The sequence below is a fragment of the Protobothrops mucrosquamatus genome, unplaced genomic scaffold, assembly GCF_001527695.2.
Source record: "Protobothrops mucrosquamatus isolate PMUCROS unplaced genomic scaffold, P.Mucros_1.0 scaffold_82, whole genome shotgun sequence".
NCBI lineage: Eukaryota > Metazoa > Chordata > Lepidosauria > Squamata > Viperidae > Protobothrops > Protobothrops mucrosquamatus.
Window position 1 is genome coordinate 70598 of NW_015386158.1, and position 26877 is coordinate 97474.

Sequence of the window (26877 nt, forward strand, 5' to 3'; positions counted from 1 at the left end):
GCCTAGGGGTATTTTAAATTGGTTTTAACTAAATTTTAGTAGAAGCGGCCTATTTAAATATTTATTTTTAATTATTCTCTTAAATTTTATATTTTGTATTTGTATCAAACTGTTTTTAAACTGGCTGTAAGCCGCCCTGAGTCCTCCGGGAGAAGGGCGGGGTATAAATATAATAAATTCAAATTCAAATTCAATTCAATTCAATTGAATAAAATTAAGCCACATTCAATATAAAAGTCAAACAGGTCGGTTACTGAGGCAGTCAAAATGCCACAATTGTCCAATCAGAATAAAAAAATCTGCTATTCCTCATAACTGAAAAGTTTAAGTCTAGATTTAAAACCTAAAACTTTTTCTGCCATCATAAGAGTACGAGGGCGACAACTCTGGGACTAAATCAATCCCGAAGTTGCTGTTAGACTAACAGGAACAACAAAGTGCCAAGGAGGCTGGTTGAATAGATTTTAAGTGTATATAAAATAAGGTATATAAAAAATAGTATTGCTCTATCTGCATTTAGTTAATATAATTACTCTAAACAATAGATGGCATAAAGAATTTGGAAGCATGAGGGCTTTTGATCTGATACTTTAACAAAGATGAAAATCGATTTTAAGAACTTGATATTCTGTGATCTTCTCCAATTTTTTCTTTTCTATTCTACTATCCCGTTACTGCCACATCAGCCACACTTTCTTATTTTCAGTCAGTTATCAATACATTTAACAATACGCAGGTGCCACAGCCAATTTTACAGATGAGTGTTAATTGTCGATGTAGTAATTAGACTTTTGCTTCTGAAAATGAATGTCAAGCAAGTGCTTCAAGCTGGTCCTATTTTGCAACACACAATGCTATTATAATTAATAACAGAATTCTTGCCATTGTGCATCACAGTTTCCTTACATGCACCTCTTATGCTAGGTATTGATTTGCTTCAAACCTAATAATCTAAATATGTCCTGGGAGAAAGGACAAGTTCTTTTTCTTCTCAAGGATGTTAGCAGCACATCCTGCAAATTTCCCACTCTCGTCATCCTTTCTTGCATGCTATACTCTCTGTATTCCCCTCCTTGCCAGATAAATATGCAAATATGTTTGGGAGAGGAGGAAGCAACCTATAAGCAGGTACAATACATTCCTTATTGAACATGTGACATCGACGTGAAGCCAGAAATATAAATCCCTGGTAAGAGGAATGAATATTTCATGTCTACTAACAATTAGCAATGCTGAAGAGGTTACTGGATTTTTTTTTTTTAAAAAAGGCTTTTTTGTTCTGCAAAATCCCCAACATCTGTACTCACATTTTTATACACAATAAAGATAATTCCTTGAGGACTGTTCATGACCACAGGCTCTAAAATATGAACTATGTGGCAAGTATAATGTTTTCATTGCCAAAGAAAATATGTATCTTTAAAAGAGCTAAAATAAAATATTACCATAATTTGAACTGGGTGCTGTATATTTGGTGCTCGACTTGCGAATTATATTTTCATGGATCTGATACCATTCATTCTCATTGTTGCACCTGAAAAGTAGAGTCAATGTTATTTGCCATTGTCAATGAAATTAAATATGCACATAATTACACAGGGAAGAAATTAAACTATTTACAACTAAATGAGAAGCATTACAGAATAGAATCTTATATAACTCAGATTAAGTGAATATCTAAGATGATGCACCTTAATAAGAAAAAAATTGCTTTCACTGAAAATTTCATTATTGTATATTTGAAATCCATTAGCAGCTTCTTGATATATCTCAATGCCTGATGTTGCGTTTCTACTATGTCTATATAATCATACTAGTTAAGAAAATGGTGCTCTTTACATATCTTATATTCCTATTTGAGAATGTAAAAGGATGGTATCAGAGCTTAACATTCATGGATCATAATAAAAGTTGAAATTATGAATAAATAAAGGAATAATTACTCATTCAATTAGATGATGACATTTGAAATAAAAAATTAATACTACTGTACAAGGAACTTATACACACACACACAGACATATAGTGTGTGTGTGTGTGGGGGGGGGGGTTATATACCCGTGTTTTCCCGAAAATAAGACCTTATTTTTTTATTTGCCTCCCAAAGAGGCACCAGGTCTTATTTCCGGGGGGGGGGGTGTCTTTTCCACTCACTTTGCCACAGCGGCAGCCCCACCCAGCTGGCCCACTTCTTCTGTGGCAGAAGGAAATGTATTTTGGGGATAGGTCTTACTTTCGGGGAAACACGGTATGTTATGTTATTGCAGCATGTCTCAGTCCATAGGATAAAAGATTAGAGTTCTCAACCCTCTTGTCAATCAAATCTCTGTGGGAACAGCATTCTAGAGGGCGGTTGCTGTGACAGAAAAGGCTCTCTTTTTGAGTCCCATCAGATGGTATTCTTTTGTAAATGAAACCCAAAGTATGCCTCTTCTGCCAGACCTAATGGCAGACTAAGATCTCACTTAAGGGATAAAGCTGAAATATCCACCTCCTCTTCATCTGCCATGGTTTAAATTGTTATTTTTTCTTTCCCAGAATGTGACAACTCCTTTACACCTCGCTCCATCGCCTGCTTTGTGTGTGGTAGCACTTTTTGCAACCATCTACCTTTTAGGGAGTGCTTTATATGGCATTCTCCCTGCAGCCATGGTATGTAAAAGAAACAGGGTGCCCACATTTTCTGCTAAATTAGAGAAAAAAATGAGAAAAAATTAAATCTATAGTGCTATCTCCCGGCATTGAGGTCTGTGACTAGAAAAATCAGCCTTTTCTTTCCTCTCCTCTTTTTCAGAGATATACTAATCTTATAAAAGTGGAATACATGAAGTCCACACTTAACAACCACAAATGCCACTTGTAAATCCATCTCTAAACAATTAGGTCNTTAAATAAGGCACAAGGACTACTGTAAAATCATGCTTTTAAAGCAAAAAAAGTAAAAATTCTTTTTGGTGTTTAAGCAGTCCCAAATAAATATTTAAAGGCAATGAAGATAAACATGCAGAGTTGTTCAAATCTCAGATAGTGACTTGAAAGTACCACTCGTAAAATAACAAACAGAAACATGGGCAGAATACATGATGATTCTGGACTGTTCCTAATTTATAGAAACCATTTAATTTGGAAAATGGAAATATTAAGCAGAGATGAAATATTATTTTTAAGTATATGCCATCAAAGTAGGAAAAATTGTCCCTGGCAATATTTTCAGCTAAACTTGTTAAATATTTTCTATTATGTCCTGAAATCTGCTTGTTTCTTGGACTTTTTCCAGTTTCTTGTAGAGTTTCCTTTTATTAAAGGCTAAGGGCTCTAATCCTTAGCTTCTTGATTATTTCCCTTCTCTAAAGAACTGCCTACACTTTCCAAAAGAACAAAAACTCTTCTAGCTGGAGTGGAAGTTTTGAGAAAATCTGAGTTTTGCTATGGAAGAAAGGGTATATACATTAAAAAGCCCCTTTCTCTCATGAAGATATAATCTATTGCCAACAAACCCAGTATTAATTATGTATGCAAAGTAAAATCTCCTTGGAAATGACTTTGAAATGCAGAATTCAGTTGCCTGATGAAAACTTCAAAGCTTGCATAATCTTTTGTACCACTCTGATTCACCCCAATAAAGGAAATGGACCTATATAAACACGATTGCTTTCAATGAAAAATTATAGTATTTCATGTTGAACATGGAAGCACAGAAGCAAGTTATTTCCCAGTGGTGACAGATATTCTGATTATATGAGTACAAGCAATACAGTGCAAAAATACTTAGCAAAATGAAAAAAAATTAAAACTAGACATTCATGGTGGTAGAGTGTGGAGTGACAAAATTGGGTTGCAGTATGATAACACAAAATTATTCCCCTATATGTTTGCATGTAATACCACAACACAACTATAATAGGGTGACCTACCCAATGGAGTTTCATACAGAATTATTTTAAAATATGTAAGGTAGGTAGTTGTATTGGAATGTGAGAATGCCCTAGGGAAATGAGGGGAAAAGGTGCTGCCTAGAGAATGATCAGATAAAAGGGGAGGAGCCCACAGCTGCAAAATGAGCAGAGAAATAAACTTAGAAAGGATCCATCTAATTCAGGGGTAGTCAACCTTGGCTCTTTTATGATTCATGGACTTCAACTCCCAGAATTCCTGACCCCTGATCTAATTTATCAGGTGGTAAAAAAAGATGGGAGAACTGTACTTTAAGATTTAGAAGAATCTGTTAATGTAGCTTTACAATAAAGTAAAATTAGCTCATCTTGCATCACCTGTCTGGTCTTCTTGGGAGGCATTTTATTAGTTTATTACTGCAACTTCAATATAAAACTTTTGAGGGAAAATGAAATAATTATTGTTTTCTCTGGATGTGAATTCAGAAAAATAATGGAATTTTATAATTTTGATAGCATTATGTCTCTCCCCCTCTTTCTCTCTCTTGTCATGGTGCTAAGATTAATTACATGTTGCTGAAGACACACCACTGGTGTTATAGGAAAATATGTTATAACTTCTGTGTGGATGCATTGAAGCTTGTAGAAAATTAGGAAAGTTTTTTGGTATTTCTTTGGTTGGCATGTATGGTCTTTGGTGTTCCCCAGAAACCCTCTGCAGCAGTATTTAAAGTCTTCAAAGCAACTGTTGGACAACTGTGTAATGTCTTCACTGGAATTGGAGGAAGAGCTGGCAATGTTAGTTGGACAGTGATTGGGATGGAGCCTCTGATCAACAGTTTAGCAGCAAGAGACTCCAGATAGAAACACTGCCACTCAGCCACTGAGCAGCCTAGTAGTGATGCTGGTGCCTTTGAAGATGTTCCTCCTGATGATGATAAATGGTAGCAAACTTGTAATGACCAGTTTCCCTGGCTGTGCAAAGATGAGACTGATGGCTCTGATATGCCTGTCGTCAATGTTTCAGAGAGTTGAGGCAACTGAGCATTAGTGTCAAATATCAATAAGACCGGGAGCCGGCTGGTGATCTTGCAGGAAAACCAATCATCATCCTGCAGTTAGGCTGAGGTATATCCAGGGAGATAGCAGCCATCTTGGGTGGTACTTGTGAACATCAAAGAAGCTAGAATGTAGATTGGATTCATCATCTCTCAGTGGATTTCAGGTTTAACAGTCTCAGCTTCAGAAAGTTTGACTGGAGAACAATTCTGAACTTAAGATCTTTATCCTGACTGGACTTTGAAGTAGTTCTGTGGGGCTGAAGGGGGAAGTTATCTGGAGTATTGTTGCTTATCCTCCCTTGGATTGGAAATGGAAATTGGGTGTAAAAACCTACCCTAGTTTACTCACTAGTTTTGGTATATTTTCTTGCTTCTGCCCACCTTGATAGGAGCAGAGGAGCCAGAGCAGTGGTGTGGATGTGGCTGGATTATAGGGGTGGGGTATGGCAGCTGGTCACCTGGTCTTAGACCACTAGGTGGTAGGCAGAACCATTCAGATACTAAGACAATCAGTGGGGAGAGAAAAGGGTAGCTCTAAATGTCCGCTCTGCAGGGTGTTTCGGGGCTTTAGTCTCTCACAATTTTTACTTAACATCTACATGAAGCTTCTGGATAGATCATCTGTCAGCACTCAGTTAACTAACATCACTATGCTAACAATACTCATTTGTAAATCACCACCCTGGGTCAATCAAGTGATGCTGTCAAGATATTTTCCAGTGTTTGGAGGATCTGTGGGCCTGACTGGGGAAGAACAGGCTTCGAGTCAATGGCAAAGACTAAATGAGTTTTGGGTACCTCTGAACTGTAGGTTTTGGAAGGGGCTGCATTCTCATTCACAACAGTTTGCAGTTTGGAAGTCTTTCTGGACTCACAGCTCCTAATTGAGGAGCAGGTGGCAGCCATGCTTAGAAGAGCCTCTGCACAGCCTCTTGAGTGCCAATTGTACCTTTCACATGCTGTGGAAAATAGGGAGGATAACCTTGATGGAAATATCAAGTTACCTATGCAAAGGGGCTGTGACATTTTTAAGTTTAGAACAATGCATTTAGAAATAGCTGAAGCAAATGTTTCCCTAGTGAACTAATGTATAAGAAGGAGAAGGAGGTATATCAAAATGGAAGATTCTGTTATTATAGCTAATTCCATTTTTAACCTTCTTCTACAGTTGCTTTTAATTGTTTTTTTTAATGTTTTATGCTGTAAGCTGCCCAGAGTCATTTGAGACAAGATGGGAAGCAAATAAATTTCATACTTACTTACTTACTAAACAAACAAACAAAATTTTCTGGTCTGGTCTAACTAGTAAGATTGACATTCATGTCTTAGTCATCTCCCATTTGGACAATTGCCACATAGGGCTGCCCTTGAAGACCATTCAAAAACTGCAAATGGTTCAGAATGTAGCAGCATGGGCAGTTAGAAGTGTATCACAACATGCCCATATAATGCCCAAACTTGACATGCTGTGCTAGTTCCCTATAGGTTTCCAAGTACAATTCAAGGTTTGTTACAAAGCCCTTCTTGGCAGAGGCCCAGGTTACTTGCATGACTGCTTATCTCCAGTTATTTCTGCCCATTTGATGCTCTTTCCCAGAGCGGGCATGCTCCAGGATTCTCCTTGAGGCAATGTTATCCAAAGAGACCTATGAAGTCTGCCTTTTCTGCTGAGGTACCTCCCTTTAGGAATGTGCTTTCCTTAAGAGTTGGATAGTTCCAACCTTGTTAGTCTTCAGGAAAGTTTTTAAAATGTGGCTTTTTGTCTGGGCATTGGGCCAAGACAATAACTGCACCTGTCTTCTGTGAGATGGAATAAATGTTTGATGAGCCTTGGTATGTATTGTAAGTATGTATTGGATTTATGTGCTGCCTATTTCCTCTAGAGGCTACACTGGGTGGCTTACAACCAGAAACTCTAAAAGACAAAATAATAATAATCTTAGTTATAATAAAAATTATCATTAAAAGATTAAAAGATGGGGGAAGAAAGGAGTATGAAGATCACAGAAGGGGCTTCCCTCAATCTACTAACCACCTTCAGAGTGATACCCTCAAATCCACTGACCGAACCAGGTACTCAAGCCTTATGAGAGGTCAAGAGGGTCAGTACAGATCTCACCTCGGAGAGTATGGTGGTATGTTTCATTTTTGTTATTTTTTTTTACTTTTTAGATGATAGGGGTTGCTTGATGTACCAGTTGCATGAAGCCTTGCCCTCACGTAAATGTGTAAAAACACGAAGGGGTTTGTGTGTCAATCACCAACCTGATTTCTGAACTCCTCCATGACAATACTGCTGGGATTATGATAGCTACTTGCAATATTTTTTAAACCCTACACCACCAGACTGAAAGTTTATCTACCAGCAAATATGGAAAAGAAAAAGAACTAAAACATGTCAAGGAGGCCCTAAGAACTTGTGATTATCCCAACTGGGCCTTCATCAAATCCAGAGAAAAACCCAGCCGGAGTTCTTCCGTAACAAAGAAAAGAACAACGAATGAAGCAACATTGTCATTCCATACATTGCAGGAATATCGGAAAAGGTCAGGAAGATTTTCAACCAATACAATATACATCTACACTTTAAACCCAAAAATACACTATGGCAGAAGCTTATCCACCCCAAGGATAAAACACTCAGACATAAACTGAACAATTTGATTTATGCAATACAATATAGTGAGACATATATAGATCTGCACATTGGAGAAACAAAAAATGACTTCACCAACACATGGCCCAACATAGGAGAACAAACCCATCAGGACAAGATTCAGTAGTCCATCTGCATTTAAAAGACAAAGGCACTTTTTTGAAGACAGCAAAATCCACATTCTGGACAGAGAGGACCGCTGGTTTGAAAGAGGGGTCAAAGAGGCCATCTACATTAAAATTGAAAAGCTCCCTGTCAACAGAGAGGGAGGGATACAACACCACCTATCTTCTGTCTACAACACAGTCCTTTTAGCAGTCCCAAGAAAGTTCCACACCTATTTGCATTACTCAGGTGACCCTGATGGCACAAATAAAACTCCAAGCGGCCTCAACAACTCTTAGAAAGAGTGCTTAACGACCAGATGACTGCAAGGAATATAAATCCTTCCATTTTCCACCATTCATTCAGAACTGAAAAAGCTTCTTGGATGAGAAGCAAAATGTTTTCAAGCAAAAACAAAGAAAGTCCAATTGATTTTTTGAAATAGCACTTTTGGGAGTAGATTGGTTAAAAACTCCATGATTAATTTTGACTCATCACTAGGAAAATTATATCCAATAATGGAGAATATTTGTAGGTCAGAGTTGAAATGAGGGGTCCTTGGTGCTCTTTGAACTTGGTTGTTTTCTTGCAGACATTTCATTACCCAAACTAGGTAACATCATCAGTATTAGTCAACGATTGAATAAGAGATAACATGCAATTATTTTATTTTATTTTTACAACTGAGAATGGGTCCCCCCCCACATCTTATAAGGATTGGTGGAGACCAGGTGGTAATATGGTAATGTTTCACAAGGATAGGTCTAAACAGTTGTATATATGCCTGCTGACTTTTGACAGCTCAGTCTGGAAATGTCCTTAGAGGATTCAAGAAAAATATAGCTGTTTAAATGTAGTGGAGATACAATGAGTCTATTTTAATCATTAATTAAACAATTGAACAATAGATAACGGTCACTTTAAACGTTGTCCCTTTGCCACTTAAATCCAGTGAGATGATTTGGAGGGCCTTGGGAACTTCTAAAAATGGTTCTTGGAGCTTGTATATGACTTAGAAGCAGTTCATCTCTATCTGCCACCATAAGTGATTTCTTAATTTGCCTGCAAATTATTTGCTGTTTCATGCTGCTCTTCTGAAAAAAAAGTGAATCATTGCCTTGATAATAATTGTACATTTTATCTTGGATTGCACAATCCCAGAAAAAAAATGGGTTCTAGTTAAGGAGGCACCAGAGGCATACCCATACCCACTCCAAAGCATCTTGCTGCAGTCTTATCACTGACTAGCTAAACCAAACCTAAATTTTCCTGTAGTAGTGTGGCTACCAAATAATTTCAGTTAAAGTTGTAGCCTCTTTAAGAAGATGCTAATGGGCGTAGAATATACACCTCTCCAAAGCAACTTCCAACTTTAGTTCTGAAGTGTTGCAGGCAGATATGATAGTCACATATTGGCTTGTCATAGATGATAATACATTTTAATTGTTTAATTAATATTTTTAAATAACACATCCTAAATTATATTTTACATATCAGAAAAATATTAGACTTGAGATTAACAGATTATGGCATTTCTGTTTATTTATTTACTTATTTATTAAACCAATTTATACAGCTACTCATCACACTAACAGTGACTCTGGGCAGAGTATAACAGAGTTAAAAACAACTAAATGCTTCAACTAAATAAACTTACGTGTAAACTTTGAGAACAAAATCCTTTTCTTCTTTGAGTTCAGAAATTGATGGAATTACATCCAAGACACTCAATACAGCACAGCCATATGGACGCCGGTAATACAGGTGAGATGGACCCTTTCTTGAGTCATTTAGCAACATACGTCCTAAAACAAGCAGAAGAAAAGCTCTTCTGAATCAGGCTAAGACCTTTATAGTCCAGTATTTTGTTTCTTACAACTAGATGCTTCCTCTTCCAGCAAGTTCCCTATAAGTTGTTTGAGAGGCATGCTGCCCACAACTCTTGAGGCCGATAGCCATCTCATGAATTTATCCAGTGCATTTTAAAATAATTCATATTAGTTGCCATCAATTTATCTTTTACATTAAATTCCACAAATTAATTATTTTTAATTTTTTTCTCAATCTGTTTCAATCAGTTTCACTGGATTAATGTGGGTTCTAGTGTTTCAAGAAAAGGAGAATAGTGTCATAAACTTTTTTTCCAGGTCATGGGTGATTCAATCATATCTTCCTCAGGAGCCTTTCTTTCTGTGCTAAGAAAAAGGTTCTAGCCAAAATATATTAGTGGAAGCAGATAAAAATTTGACAGTTTTATTTTTAATCTCTTTCCTGACAATCTCTAATATGACATTTGCCTTTTTCCCAGTTGCTGCACATTGAATTGTGACTTTATTGAGCTATTTGCTAAGATCCCAAGATCACCTTCCTTATTAGTTTTGGGTGAAATAGCTCAAACTACATAAATCTATCTGTGAAATGGGATGTGAGTGACCCAATGTGTATCACTTTACACTTGTTTCAATTGAACTGTACTTGCCTTTCATTTACCATTTTACCGTACTGCAAAAAAAAACCTTTCTAGAGCTGTTTACCATAAATTTTAGATTTCATTACCCTGCCAACTTACTGCTTATTCCAAGATAACTTGACCATAAACCATAAAAACACTGATCTCAGCACAGATCTTTAAGGAATTACACTTTCATCTTCTAAGAAAATTGACCATTTTATCCTAAACCTTACCTTTTGTTTTTTAGCCAATTATAAATGATAAAGAGTGTATCTTCATACATCATGATCACTAAGTTTACTTGAAAAACTATTGATGAAGAATTCTCTAAAGGCTTTTTTGAAAAATCAGTTGGCAGAAACATTTTTGTCCACTTTAAAAAATTATAGATTGTTGTGGAAGAATTTATATTTGCAGAATTTATGTTTATTTATTTTTCAGTAAACTTTCTTCATTATTTACTTAGCAATTTTTTCTTTAAATAGTATTTCTACAACTTTCCTAGGATTGATCTTGCAAAACTATAATTTTTAATATCTCCCCTGGAATCCTTTTTAAAACTGGTATCACACTGGCTACTTTACAGTCCTCTAGCACTAAACTGAATTTGAGGGATAAGTTATATATTCTTGCAGGGAAATCAGCAATTTTACCTCTGATAGTTCAAGTCATCAAGACCCAAGAATTCTTTATATTTTACTTTCTCAAAATGTCCTAGATTGTTTTCTCAAATTGCTTAATTTGCTCTGATAAACTAAATACAGGCTCACAGATCTGTCTTTTATCTTCTACAATAAAGAAAGTAGCAGAGAATTTATTCAGTTTCTCTGCAATCTCCATATCCTTACGGGTGCCCCTTTCACTTATCTTTTGTCTAATGAAGGGTTCTTTAGGTTGCAGAACCTGTCAGTAAAAATAAAAAAAAAACCCATAACTCCTGATCATGAGGCAAAACTTTAATGATAGAATATAAGCAGAAATACAAAACTTGTCCTTGTTTTAATTTATGCAAATTCTATATTAAAGTTATTTAAATTTCACAAAAATGGATGTACTAATTACTGTACCATTTATGAATTAACATGAAATTGCATCATTTTTTCCATTATGAATGGCTGGCTGAAGCCACATAAGCAGTCATCTTCTTTCTGCCTGCCTGCTTGCTTTTGCATTCAATCTCCTAGCTACCCATTATTTTCAATTTGATTTACACAAAACATATTTTTGAGTAGAAAGCTGCCATAAGATTCAAGCTACTGGAAATTAAAATGCAGTGCACAAGATAATTCTCATGTGTTGTTTTACTCTAGAAGAGTCCTATTCTAAAGGAATTTGAGGCTGCATCCAAGCTGCGCTTATAGTTGTAATCTTTTCAAAATCATCCTGTCTCTTTTCACTGTATTTGGGACAAAGTAATAACCAAGCAAAAATCAAGAAAAGAAAGTCCAACATCTTTGACAGAGATAAGGAGAAAAGACATAGCCATTAATCTGGTGCTATTAAGCAAATTAAAACTTTCTGCTGGATTTCAAGCTCTCTTTGTTCACAAACTCTGTCAACCGCAATGGTCCCTTTTAATATCCTGGCTATCCTTTCGAAAATAAGGACAGCTAATTAGAAAATGTTTTTTAGACTCTGGGAGCAGGCAAAAAGTCAGATAAAATGTGCATGCAGATGAAGAAAAAACTAGTTCTGGGGAAAAGGCAGTCACCCATCTCTTATTCAAACTCCTTGCAGAGGAAAAGGGAGAGCAATGTAATCCAGTGGGGTTTTTTTTAATGATCTTATGATCCCCATCAAATTCTTGTGGCTCTAATGGCCTAACAATTTCGAGAGAAGTTTTTTTTTCTATTCAGGAGCAAAAATATTTAAATACTGAAATTAAAATGAGATATTTGCGCCATTAAATATTGCAGCTCAGTCCCTGGTTAAATATTTGCTCACAAATGTTTTTGGCAACATGATGTTTTTTTCAGTCTTCAACTCAAACCTGAAAACTACGGTAGTAGGCCTGCTTTTGGTAATTACACTGAAGGTGCAGCTGCTTTATTTCCAAGACACCTTTTCCAAGTCTTTTTCAAAGCAGCGCAACTCTAAATAGCAGAGACTGAAATAAATCAAAATAAGTCAAACATAATTCAGATAGGCGCTGCCAGAAGTATGTTATTATCCTTTCTAACAGATTGATTTATAATATAAAATATAATATAAAAATATAATATAAAAATAACACATGCAATATGTTGGAATAGATATACAATTAATGTTTATTCCATTAAAACATTTAGCGAGTATGCTTATAATTGAGAAGTCTTTAACAATTAGTATTAAAACGTAAGTGATCTTCTGTTACTGTCTCCAGCAGACAGAGAAACTATCACAACTTATACATCAGATCATGTCATATATTAATTCTGTTGTTTAAATAAAAATGTAAATGTTTTTAATAAGGAATACTGTACCTATTCGGATTACATGGGCAACTATGTACAAATCTTTCTTCATATCTTTGCTGCCAAGGTCCTTATAAATAGGAAAGATGCAAAAGAAAAAATAAATTAGCAACATTTCTAAGTTATATTTACATTTCAGAAAAGCAGCCTCTATGTTTCTTACAAAGTCCACAAAAAAATATGAAAGACTAGGGAGAAAGGAAAGAAAAATGAAAATAAAAACACAGAAATTTATAAATGTTATCTCATTGTTCTAAACTTAAACAATTTCTGGAAACTGAAGTTTTTCACTGATTTCTCTTTTAAAATAACATGAAACTCTACACATAATCATTTGTATTAGAACTAAATAGTCAGTCTTAGTTTTCTAAATATAAAATAACATTTCTTCTTCTAAAAATAGTAAAGAACATTATCATTAGTTTTAATATTTTATTAAATACATTTATTTTTCTTCCAGAACATCTAAAGGATAGCCCCTATACCTATCTGCTTTCAATCTACATATTTTCATACACTTTGAACATATTGCTTATATATTATTTATCAAATTTATATGCTACCCATCTTACTTTGCAAAGCTATTATTTGGACATATAGCTAAAAGACAGCATAAACAATTAAACTACAATGAAAGTATAAATTATAAAACTCATAATCACAAATATTTTAGAAAGGAAGTCTGGACTTCCAGGGAAGAAATAGCAAACTGAAGATTGCGCTACTTAAAGTGGAACCAATGACTGGGACAGAATGAAGACTCTAATTACTCTCCAGACAAGAGGACCTGAGATCGTCTATGAGTGCTCCACACAGTTGCTCCTCACAACAAGACCACAAAACAGAAGCTGGCATGACGCTGGCTCATATTTCGTTTAAGTATTTAAAACAATAATGTTCTACAAAATTTGTGGTATTATAAATTTAGAAATGTTAATCATTCGCAAATGACCATGTGAAGAACAGGTTGTCCTCAACTTATGATTATAATGGATGTTTGAATTTCAATTGTAAGTAATGATGGTTGTAAGTCGAGGCACCTACGTAACTGATCCAATTTTACAATCTTTTTTGCAGCAGTCGTAAAGCAAACCTGATAGTTGTTGAGTCAATGCATTCCTGTGGATGTTTTTTGCCAGTAATTGGCCTTTTCAGCTAGTTTTTGGTAAAAAAAAAGTTGTAAACTGCATCACCTGATCACAGAATGCTGCAACCAGTCATAAGGTAAGCGGTTGCAAAGTGCCTGAAATGCTGTCATGTGACTGTGGGGAGTGCTGCCATCAGAACTCTTGAACCAGGTAATAAGTACCTTTTGAGGAGTGCGTCATAACTTTTAATGGTCGCTAAATGAGGACTATCTATATTTCTTTTTAACTGTCTTCTTCACAAATCAGCACAGAAAATCTATTACAATAGAACTTAGGTTTTTAGAATTATTATTTACCACTCTCACCCAAGCTTTCATTAAAGATTGTTGGTCCTTGTGATGAATAAGACTCACTTACAAAAAATAATTTCAAATTCAGCTATCACATGAGTCTGTGATCTTGCTTGGTTACTCTATAAACTGAGGTAAATCAGACTGGATATTAATGAGCATAGGAGATCCTCAGTAATCCTGAGACTTCAGAATTGCTAACTTACCTAGGATGCCCATCCTAGGTAAGTTAGCAATTCTGAAGTCTCAGGATTACTACTAATCCCTCTACCACCACCTACTATTAAACATATTATCAAACACCTGCATCAAATTAGAAGCTTCTTGAAGTTCAGTTTCAAACCAAACTACAATTAGGAACATTGTTCTTTTATCTTCTATGTGATAAAAATGGAAACGTATGAATTAATTTGTAAATTCAGCATGAATCAAATTTTGTTTGTATCTGAAACTAATCTTGGCTGAAAAGGTAAAGGAAAGGAAAAGTCTCACTTGACAATACAGACCATAAAGCAATACATACTGTGAAAAGTGTACACATCCGATCAATCTTCTCTGGATTCTTGGCACCCCCATTCTTGTTCAACCTTACCAGAAATCTTTCACTGAAAGGCAACAAGGATTTGTCTATCATTAATACTTTATTTTATTCTAGTCTAGTCAGAATTAAATCTATATTTTCAAAAAAGGTTATCTTGATGAAGGGTTACAACTGACCTCTCACTGCACCCAACCAATATACTAGAGATCTCTCTCCTTGGCAGTTCTGAAGAGCCTATATAAAAAAAGTCCCTTATGAGCTGAGACTGTGCCCCTGTGGATAAGGGGCCAATGAAACCATAGCTCAGTGATGGCAAACCTTTTATAGACCGAGTGCCCAAACTGCAACCCAAAATCACTTATGCATCGTCGAGTGCCGGGTGAGTGTGGCCCATTGGGTGGGCATGGCTGCAGTGGTAACAGCAGACTGGGTGGGACTAAAAAGTTCAACCAATCAATTCCAACTTTGCAAGATATTTTTTTTTCCCGCGAGAAGTTGAAATTGACTGATAGAACCTTTTTTTTTTTGCACACGGCGGCAGAGGCCTAAAGCAAAAAGGTTTATAAAACCCAGCTGAAGGCATAGGACTGGGGCGACAGCGTGCGTGCCCACAGAGAGGGCTCTGCATGCCACCTGTGGCACGCATGCCATAGGTTCGCCACCACTGCCATAGCTCATGCCCTGTTATATTATTCCTTTTATAAGTATTCACAGACTCATTTTATAACTCCTTTCCTGGTAAAATATCCTAGAAATTCTGAACTCTTTTATGTACAACTTTTACTGTTGCATCAGTATGATACAGTTTCTTTGAAAGTACAGTAGTTAAAGTCTGCTGTACTGTCTATTAAATTAGGCAGACTTTGGTTGCCCATCAATAATCTCACCATTAACTGTAATATAATGTTATAACAGAATAGCAGAATTTCAGGCCGGGGCACAGCACGGAAACGGCATTGGTCGCGTTGGTCAATGATCTCTGGAGGGCCCGGGACAGAGGGTATTCCTCTGTCCTTGTTCTTTTGGACCTCTCAGCGGCTTTTGATACCGTAGACCACGGTATCATGCTGCGGCGTCTCGGTGAGTTAGGAGTGGGAGGCACCGTTATGCGGTGGTTCTCCTCCNNTGGTGAGGTACTGGCAGACGGCATACTTCTCCATGGCGTGGCCTCATCGTATCCACCTAATTTGAAAAAAAGAAATGAAAAGAGCTTTATTTTCTGTACACGTATTCAATAGTTATGCAATTATTTATGGAACAAGTGACTTTTTATTCCTTCTTTTAGAAACTTTAGGTTTTCCATTTAATAACATACCCATTATAAACATTCATCATGTGCACTAATTTTTAGTTGTAACAATTTGGAGATCGAGCAATGCCACCAAAATATATTTGGATGTTTGATGGAAAAAAAATGAGGATACATACCTGGTATTATTACTAAAACTACATTACAATATTTACTATCAAAGTAGGTTACATAAAGTTCAGTATTAAACATATTAATCTGGAATGTGGAAAATCTAGATACAAAAGTAGTCTTTCATTATTAAATGAAACTTATTATCCCCAGCATTTCTCTGCACTGGCTATGTTGGATGGGTTTCTATGTGTTGTGGTTCAACAACATCTGGAGGTAAACCCATTCCCCCATCTCTTTTTAAAATTATTATTTTATCTATTGCACGAGAGAGGGTTGTTTTGTGAATAACTATGAACAATATGTGAGGGTACGTACTGTAACAATCTCAAATCAACAAACCCTTATAATAAAATATCAGCAATTTTATATATTTTCTTCCTTTTATAAGTTCTTTATTAACACTTGAGGTTTCCTTAAAAAAATTCCAATTGTTTGCTCTACATTAAATTTCACAACCACATGTAAGATTCCATGTGAGCAAATTGCTTAATAAAGCAGGGGTTTTGGTCCTTATTAAGTTACTGCAGCCCAGCACTATCTTAACCATTTCCTGAATTGTGGAATGCAGTTGAAAAGAAAATGAGATAGTACCTATGTTGATAAGAATAGGTGAGTTATTTAAACATAAATAACATTTAGCTATATATAGCTGCAAGTAACCTATACATAATGATGAAATGTTTTGCAAGTATATTCAGTTACGTTGGTTTATATCCATCCAGCTGACATCCATAAGTATGAGGACCAGACAGAGACAATGGGTACTATTCTTCCTTCCTTTAAACTCTTTTTTCATCTCATTGATCAAAGACTTGTTGGCTCCATTTTTGATGAAGTTTACAGTGATGTTATTGTCTCTACTTAAGTAGACAATTATCAGATTTAAATACTTGTACACAAGTGGGAAGGTAGGGTAAGAAAAAAAATTGAGGAAGCTCATGGAAATCATTAGTAACACAGTCTTTCTTTTGAAGTTATCTCAGCAGCAACACAGATGCTGCCACTAATGTTTCAGATCTTTTCCATATCTTGAAATTCAGCTGTATTGTGCTAAATACATTCTATATAGTTTGTAATGTAAGAGAGAAAATACATACAACCCAAACATTTCATGGACACAGACCTGTGTACAGTATGAATATCACATTCTATACCATTTTCAAATTAATGCAAGCAGTTCTAAACAAAGATCAAGATTAAAGTTGCTGCAGAAGAAAATAAATTAGTTTCTGTACACTGGCACTGTCAAACAAAACCTTTTAATACCATTACATGTATTACTATTCATGTGATATTTAGGAAAGTGATGATGCTTTTATAATTCAACTTACCTGTGATATGCTTTGTTGCACACTGTGCCTACTGGATAAATGCTGTAAAGATGACAGGAAAAGTGTTATTTTTCTCAATACACTGCTTTCGTTCTTTACTTAATTAAGCAGAATTAGTTTTACTCTTTAATATGTAATTAATTTGTTTGAACAGATTCAGTCAGTTAGCTATAATGATTAAGCCAGTTTCCCAAAAGTATGGGGGAGGGGGGGATGGAATTGCATAATAATGACACAGAAGTCATTACCCAATCATAACACGAACATTTAAGTTGACTATTGGGCAAAAAGGACTTTCTGGGAAAATGCAATTGTCAAAAATACATGCCACTTGCAAAGAACCTGAATTTTGGATTGCAGTGATCATCAGTGTAAAGACCAGTTTGTTTTTCAATGCTGACATGACTTTGAACAGTTATTAAATAAATGGCCAAAAGTAGAAGACTACCTGTACCCAAAGCTGCTTATCAGAAAGCCCATCTAAGACTGTTGGAAATTTAATAATTCAAGTCCTAACAAAGGGCCTAAATATTATTAAGATAGCATTATTAAGGTATTAAGTTTTTCTCAATCCTAGCCTCACCCAGTATAACAACATCAATTAAATAGATTTTCTTCTTTTTGATAACTGTTATATCAGGCAAGTTAAGAATAAAATGTCTATCTATTTGGATCTTAAAGTCCCATAAGATCTTAACACATTCATTTTCCAAAACCTTCTCAATTTCATGGTCCCAGTAGTTTTTACTACATTCAATCCCAATCTCTAGCAAAATTTCCAATGAATAATTCTGGAAACTCAGTTATGATGTGACTTGTAGTCAGTTTGTGAAATTTTGCTGCACCCACAGATCAAATTGTCAATTGTTTCACCTTTTTTCACTATAAAGGCAACATTTGCTGTGGTTTGTTCCATATTGAATTTTTGTCTTCATACAATTAGCTGGCCAAAATTGTATTTATTGTTCCTATAAATTGTATTTATTGTTCCTATTATTGTTATAACAACTCAAAACTGCAAACATACTTGAGCTGCTAAAATAAAGCTTTCAGTTTCTTTAACACTTCTGATTTTAATTAGGTCCATGTGGGATTTTTATACTTTTCCTCTCTATATCCTTCAAATATTGATTATGCATTGGCTTGCTTTTTCAATTAACAAATTGGTTTTCAATTATTTTTTATCTACAGTTTTGTTGTTTTAAAGAGCTTTTCATGACTGATTCCTTGATCAAGGTTCTTTTCTTAACAGTCATTCACACCATGTTTTTTTTCCTTCACAGTTTATTTCACTAAGGATAAGGCTATTACCTTATCAAATCTTCATTATTAAGCTGTATTCTGTCATTCAACAATTCTGTCTATCTTTATTAATATGGTTACACACATCAATGTCAAATTTCATTACAATATCTTTACTGAATTCTTTTGTGCTTGTTAATAAGGAATCTAGTACAGCCTTTGTTTTTTCAAATAACTTTAAATCATTCATATAAAGTAAACACAAACTTTTTACTTGTTTTATGTCAATTTATGTGTACAGTTTGTCTTGTTCAGAACTGTTGTTAGTGGTGCCACTCATAGTATAAAGCAGTGTTTCTCAATCTTAGTAATTTCAACATGTGTGGACTTCAACTGCCAGAATTTCCCAACCAGCATGCTGGGAAAGACTAAGGTGATAATGAGTCACCTTGGAAAATTAAAATATTTATTTATTATTCTTTTAATCCTGATCATTATAGTTTAAACAAATGTATTTGTTGCAAGCTCCTTTGAATATGAGATACAGAAAAATCTTAAATAGGATGCTAGGTTTTCCTACTGTAATTTTATCCTCAAAACAATCCTTTAAATTAATCCGAGAGATTGCTTGGCCAAAATCACCCTTTTGAATGGGGATTTGAATCTGAATCTTTCCAGTCCTAAATATACCATACTTGTCACAGTTGCATAAATAATTTTTGGTTACACAAAATGTTCTTAAACATATCCTTCTTCTCCATAAACAGTCTTACCATTTTGTATAGATCAGACACACTGATCTGATCAGAATCCACAATCTCAAAGTCCTTCCGTGGGACAAGATCCAAGCCCAAATGCCTATGAAGAAACAAGCCAACAAACCCAGAATCAATTTTTAAAAAATATCTCCAAGATGCATATTTGATCCTTTAAATGGATTCAGATTTGAGAAGAATAGCTTTCATTCATTTCAGCAATTTACTGTAAATTAAAGCATAGCAAAGATGCTTCCCATTTTTCTATTCTTTGTTTAAAATACAGTACATTCTAATAAAAGAGATCAATTGCTCTATTTCATAATTAACACAATAATGGGGAAATGTCACTTGGATTAGAGAACCCTGAGCTTAAATTTCTATTAAACTCTCCCCCTGTAACTAGTTGTTGGTTTATTTTTGATGTCTTCAAGTCAGTCTTGATTCCTGACAATTACATGGACAAGTCCATACAGTTTTCTGTATGGCAGTATTTTCTAAATTGGTTTGCCATCACCTTTCACTATGGCTTAGAGAGAATCACTGGCCCAAGGACAAGAAGCAATGGATAGAAACTAATCAAGGAGAGAAGCAACCTAGAACTAAGGAGAAACTTCCTGACAGTTAGAACAATTAACCAGTGGAACAACCTGCCTCCAGAAGCGGTGAATGCTCCAACACTGGAAGATTTTAAGAAGAGACTGGACAGCCATTTGTCTGAAATGCTATAGGGTTTCCTGCCTGAGCAGGGGGTTGGATTAGATGACCTCCAAGGTCCCTTCCAACTTTATTATCATTATCATTATTATTGTTGTTGTAGCTTATGTGACTTCTTAGGCCTGCGACAAAATTAGAAATTAGAACTCAGTCTCTTGGCTTGCAGCACTTTATCCTCTACATCAATCTGGCTTTCTATTTACTTTATTAAAAGTACGTATAGCAATGCACCCTTCATAGTATAATTATGCTATATCCTATCAATTATTATGCTTGTAGTGTTTATTTATCCTACTATACATATGGGAATCTGTACTTAACATCATATTGTTAAGGTTAGGATTATTTAGTAGTTGGCTGTTATCACTACCCAATGATAACTTTTATCAAAAACATCACAGCAAGTATAATAGTTCAACCTTTACTATGAGGTGTTACAGAAAAAAGGTTTGATTTTTTATAAGTCTCTATGCAGGCACATGTATGAAGTACTAGCAAGTCCATTAACTATTTTGATTTGCACTGCACCTTCGTACACATATAGCACTGATAATAAAGAGACAGAATACTTCAAACATGGCACTGCACAAGCTTGAAAGTCCAAAGCATAACTATCTAATGAATGCTGAAGACTTTATCAACACTACAATATGCGACACTACACAGATTTTGGACTGACCAGAGTCATTTTGGGAGGAGCAGGATTAAAATCTAACCAATCAAACAAACAAACAAATGCAATGCAGCAGTACTCGGAAGTTGAGCTGAAGCAACAATATCAGAATATCTACAGCCCAATGGTGGTCATTCAAAACTATTCTGGAAAATTGATTATTTAAAAAGTATGTATGGTAAAACAAGAGATGGGGCAAGAACGAGTGGCTGCTGAATGACCATAACTAAAATGAGTGATAAATATGAAAGAAGTGCAAATAGTCCTTGACTTACACCCACAACTTGGACTGGCATGTCCATTGCTAAGTGATGAGGTCATTAAGTGAGCCATGTCCAATTTTACAACTTTTTTGCCATGGTTGTTAAGCAAATTATGCAGTTACTGTATATTAAGTGAATCCAGGTTCCCCCATTGATTTTGTTTGTCAGAAGCCCCCTGAGAAGATCTCAAATGGTGATCCTGTGACCCAGGATTGTAAATACCAAATTTTGATCATATGACTCCAAGGATATCGTGCTTTCAGAGTCTGACTCAGTCGCTATGTAGACTTCTCTAGCACTTACTGGTGCCCCCAGCAATTCCTTCTGGGATCTCTACATCTTGCTGAAGTGTACAACTCACGAGCAAGCAACAAGAAGCAGAGCTCACTGCCACTGTTTGACCACAGCTATGCATATTCTGCAGAGTATTTACATTTCCATAGGAACAATGGAAACTACAGAAGCAACTACAGCATCTGGCTTGCCTATCTTGACACTTGGAATCTAGTTATTTACAATCCTGGCTTGTTGATTAACTATGACCTCTTCTCTCCCTTGATTTGGTGTGGTAAATCTTTGGACTCCCATACTTGGAAATTCACCTTGCTCAGCTAGACCTTATCTATAGTTAACTGTTGTTTCTTGCTGTTCTGTTGTTGAGATTTGAAGAAGCAATTTTTCCCTTTAATATTCTGGAAGTCTTGGATCTATGTCTGGCTTCCAAAAAAGTGCTAAAAAAAGTGAGGATATGAAACATCACAGCTAAACCAAATGGGAGACACAACTAGATGAGCTAATTGTGCTTTATTATAAAACTACATTAATAGAATCTTTCAAGTCTGAAGGTGCAATCTTCCTGCTGCTATGTTTAACTCCTTAATCAATTAGGGTGAGTCCTTCCCAAGTTTCTTTCTCTGTCCACTAGTTTTAAGAGAGCTCCTGCCTCTCTTATCTGACTGTTTTCTAGGCAGCATCTTTTCCCACAAATTCCATTACAACTATGATGGTCATAAATATGAGGACTAATCATAAGTCATTTTTTTCAGTGTCAGCGTAACTTTGAACAGTTGTTAAACAAACGGTCATAAATCAAGGACTATCTGTATATAGTTTGGTCATATAAAGAATATGAATGAGGCCTGAATCACCAAACTAATATAGTGAGAGATAATAAAGATACTGAGAGAAATGGGAAGTCGGAAAAATTAACAGATGAATGAGTTGGATCCTGAAAAAGTGAGAAGTTTAAAGAGCAAAAGGTATGATGTATAGAGATGGAGGAGCCAAGAATGAGAAAAGAAAGCATGGAGATATATTTTGAATGATTTCAGTGTAAACGTGATTTACTAAGAATTTTTTTCTATTCTCTTAACTTCTGTCTTTTTTTTTGTTCACTTCTTCTCATTATTTTTCTGTGCTTTGAATAATACTGTTTATCCCAAAAGAGCGTAATATGACAATATGTGGGCTATGTATGAAGCTTCTGACTATTTTCAAATTCTGTTATTTCACCATTACATTTATTTAAACAAAACTAGAACCGTACTTACTCATTTCCCCAGTCCAATCGTACAGTGAGATGTCTCTTGACTTCTCGAACTTGATCCTGGGTCAAATGACCAGAAAGTAATTGTCTGCGAAGATCAATCACTTCATTCATCACATGGCGTAGCTTGTAGAACAGATCTATCTTATGTTTCTGTGAACATTTTATTTTTTCAAAAGCAGAAAGGGAGAAAAAAAGATTGAGAACCCTGAAAATTTCTTGACAAAACCAGGAATGGCACAATTTACATTTTAAACTTCAGAATGCATATTTGAAAACATAGGTAATTCTCATTTATCAACCACAACTGAGACTTGCAACTCAGTTATTAAGCACAGTAGTAGTAAATAAAACTACAACTGTGCTTATGATATTACTTTAGCTTTCCTTTGCTTTACAGCTCTGTGAAGGTCATTAAGGCATTAAGGTCATTAAGGCCTCTAGTTTAACGAAGAGAAGGACGAGGGGGGACATGATAGCAGTGTTCCAATATCTCAGGGGCTGCCACAAAGAAGAGGGAGTCAAGCTATTCTCCAAGGCGCCTGAAGGCAGGACGAGAAGCAACGGATGGAAACTGATCAAGGAGAGAAGCAACTTAGAACTAAGGAGAAACTTCCTGACAGTTAGAACAATTAACCAATGGAACAACCTGCCTCCAGAAGTGGTGAATGCTCCAACACTGGAAGTTTTTAAGATGAGACTGGACAGCCATTTGTCTGAAATGGTGTAGGGTTCCTGCCTGAGCAGGGAGTTGGACTCGATGACCTCCAAGGTCCCTTTCAACTTTTTTATTATTATTATTATTATTATTATTATTATTATTATTATTATTATTATTAGGCAATGATTGGTCAATGTTATCTTTCTATCACCATTGTAACTACAGACACTGTTGCTCCACAAGGAATGCTTGTAGAATACATATGTATTGTGAAATAATTATTTTCAGAAGTATGGCAGCACTTCAAACCCAATTTCAATGAAGCACTGACTGCAGAGGCAGATGAATATAACTTTATTTACTGAGCAGAGCTGTTCGCATTACATTCTACTCCCCAAAAAGAACTGCAGTTGCAAAGTGTCATTTAGCAATAGCAATCCCAGCAGTGCCGGTTGCCTTCATAACCCTGGGACCATGCAGGTCGATAAGTGAGGACCTCATATGACTGTGACATGAGAAGTGCCGGGATTGCAGTCATTGAGTGAAGCAGTCAAGTGGCCTTCTCTCTTTAACAACTATTTCACTCAAAGACCAAGATTCCATTCCCAATTATAGTCATAAGTCGAGGACTATCTGCATAGGACTATCTATAAGTAAGATTTATCACAATGGGCTATGAAGAATAAGTGCCATTGGTTAGGAAGGGTATACATCACTAATGTTATCTTGGAGAAGGGGACTACATTCCACCACAATCAGATTGCTAACACCTTTTTTTAAAGTACAGCCAAAAATATAACAGTGCTAATAAATCAAAAAAACAATATACATGAATGCCATTTATAGAAACTAAAATATGTATCTGTAAGGTCTTAATATAGAACTAGTTCAATACTTTAACATACAGTCTGCCTTCATTTAGTGATCACAATCTGTTCCAGCAATATGGTTGGTGGGATGATACAAAATGGTTACATAGCAAATTGCTGCAAAGACCACTGGTTGCTGCCATCTCATTTAGATAAAGCATTACTCTCATTCTGGCATGGATATTTGTTAGTTGTAGAAATTTGGCCACAAGTGCATGCATTGGTCAGAAAATGATTATATTACTGTTTTATCATCATCATCATCATCATCATCATCATCATCATCATCATCATCATCATCATCATTTTAGCCATTGTCTATCCACTGCAGGATGAAAACCTCTTCCACCTGTTTCCAACCAATACGGTCCTGAACTTTCTTTTGCTAATTGGGCCTGCAATACTTGCTGATGTCGTCGATCCATCTTGTTTTAGGCCTCTTTCATGGATGCTTTTTATCAAGTGGGACCCATTCTATGACTGCCTTGGTCCACCTGCCATCGGTTCTTCTTGCTATGTGACCAGCCCATTTTCATTTCAATTCCTTTACTCTCTTGATGATATTGTATACATTTGTTTGTTCTCTAATCCATGTGCAGGTCTTTCCATCTTGTCTTGTCATGCCGAGCATGTATCTTTCCATGGCTCTTTGCGCCACTCGTAGCTTTTGTACCGATTGCGAGGTTATGGTCTATGTTTCACTGGCATGTTAGAGCAGGCAGCACACACTGATTGAAAACTTTTCTCTTCAGGTATAGGGGGAAGTTGTTCTTGAAAATTATGCTTAGCTTGCCGAATGCCTGCCAACCACATTTAACACACCATTCAATTTCCTTTATTATATCACCTTCCACTGAGATCCATTGGCCAAGGTATATTTAGTGGTCTACTACATCTAGTTCTTCTCCAGGTATAATTTTTTTTCTTTCTTTGGTGAATTTATTAAACATAATCTGGCTCTTTTACAGGTTTATTTTTAAGCCAAATGGTTCGTCTGCTTTCTGCAGGTCTTGCATGTATCTTTGTGGCTCTTCTGAGTCTTGTGAGAAGAGAACACCATCATCTGCAAATCTTAAGTGATTTAAATAGGCACCATTGATTTTTATTCCATCTTTTGCTCAGTCTAGTTTGTGAAATACTTCTTCAAGGCAGGCTGAGAAAAGGATAGGTGATATTGTATCGGCCCTGTTGTACACCTTGTTCTACGTTGAATTCCACTTTAAGATCATTAAGGCAAATTGTTGCCATTGTTTTTTTCATATATTGATTGTAGTAAGTTTATGTAAGCAGTGTCTATGACTTGGTTGAGCAATACCTTAATTATTCTTGCTGGAATACTGAGTCAAACACCTTTTTGTAGTCAATAAAAGCCATAAACTGAGGCATGATGTACTGTTGTGCCTTTCAATGACTTGCTGAACAACCTTGATGTGATCCATTGTGCTGTAACCACTTCTGAACTCTGCCTGCTCCTTTGGCTGTGCATCATTTAATGTTCTCAATATTCTTTTTGCTATTATCTTGGTGAAAAACCTTGTAATTGACTGAAAGGAGGCTTATTGGGCGATAGTTCTTTAAATCATCTTGGGCCCTTTTCCTGTGCATAAGAATCACTTCAGCATTTTTCCATGCATCAGGTATTTTTTTCTTCTCTGAGACATCTCAAGTAAAGTTTTGCTAGTTATCTGGGGTAAACTGTCACCACCAGCTTTCAGCATTTCAACTGTAATACAGTCACTTCCTGAAGCTTTGCCATTTTTCATTGATTTTATGGCACTTGATACTTTCTCCAGTAGGATATCTGATATTTCCTCTTTTGCGGGTGTTGTTACTTTTGAGTGATCTTGATCTCTGTATAGCTCTGAATAGAATTTTCCAATTATTTCTAACATTTCCTGTCTTGTTCTACACACAGAGCCATCTTCATGTTTTAGTGCCAAAACCTTCTTTCTTGTATTTATAAGCTCGCATTTTGCTCTAGTAATCCCTTTGTTTTCTTCAACTGCCTTTTTCACAAGCTTCACATTAAACTGACATGTTTCTTATTTATTACCATTTATTGTCACTTTATTTGTAAGGTAATAACTAAGGTAATCACTGAACAAGGATCTAGTTTTGTTAGATCTACATATAGACCATCTATTACTCCATCTTCTCTGATTTTGGTGCCCTTAATAATGATTTAAAGATTATTTAACTCACATGATTTGATCTTGTTCTGTTACGCTTTCTTTTGCTTTCAGATCAATACCTATGATAATGTGATTTTGGGAAGTATTATTAAGGATCTCAACAAGATGTTGAATTACATTCCTAAAATTTGGTATCTTATGAAGAACTCTGGCTTTATCCAGCTTGGGCTAGAAAGAGAATCATTTTATAAGATTGGAAAGAAAGTTGCTCTCCTGATTTTAAGGAATGGATCTAGGACATATATTTGATAAGTATTCTTTAAAAATTCTATGCATTATAAGAATATGAAGCATTGTGTTGCTATAAGTTTAAATTAATTACTTATAGATATTTATAACTTTTCTTTTTGTTCATTATTGTTATAGTATTCATTTGATAGTTATATATTCAACTTTTTCACTGTATTATCACTATTCATTTTTTTTCTTCTTTATTATTATAAGATAAAAATCAAAAATAACTCACTGAATTAAGGAGAAACTTCCTAACAGTGAGGACAATTAACTATTGGAGCAGCTTGCCTTCAGAAGTTGTGGGTGCTTCCTCACTGGAGATTTTTAAGAAGAGACTGAACAACCATCTATCTGAAATGGTACAGGGTCTCC

General features: G+C 35.6%; 1 protein-coding gene across 1 annotated transcript in view; it reads right to left on the bottom strand.

Annotated features, from left to right (window-relative positions):
• The window catches only part of LOC107285855 (dedicator of cytokinesis protein 3-like), a gene marked incomplete at its 3' end in the record, with an annotated part of 177306 nt that overhangs the window by 68031 nt on the left and 82398 nt on the right, over window positions 1-26877 (bottom strand). The window contains exons 6-14 of the mRNA XM_015814120.1: window positions 22554-22702; window positions 19369-19453; window positions 17354-17395; window positions 15710-15781; window positions 14769-14833; window positions 14582-14663; window positions 12630-12690; window positions 9373-9520; window positions 1446-1534 (exon numbers count right to left, since the gene is read on the bottom strand). Of these exons, the coding sequence (XP_015669606.1) occupies window positions 1446-1534; window positions 9373-9520; window positions 12630-12690; window positions 14582-14663; window positions 14769-14833; window positions 15710-15781; window positions 17354-17395; window positions 19369-19453; window positions 22554-22702 (793 nt within the window). The remainder of the gene's footprint in view (window positions 1-1445; window positions 1535-9372; window positions 9521-12629; window positions 12691-14581; window positions 14664-14768; window positions 14834-15709; window positions 15782-17353; window positions 17396-19368; window positions 19454-22553; window positions 22703-26877) is intronic.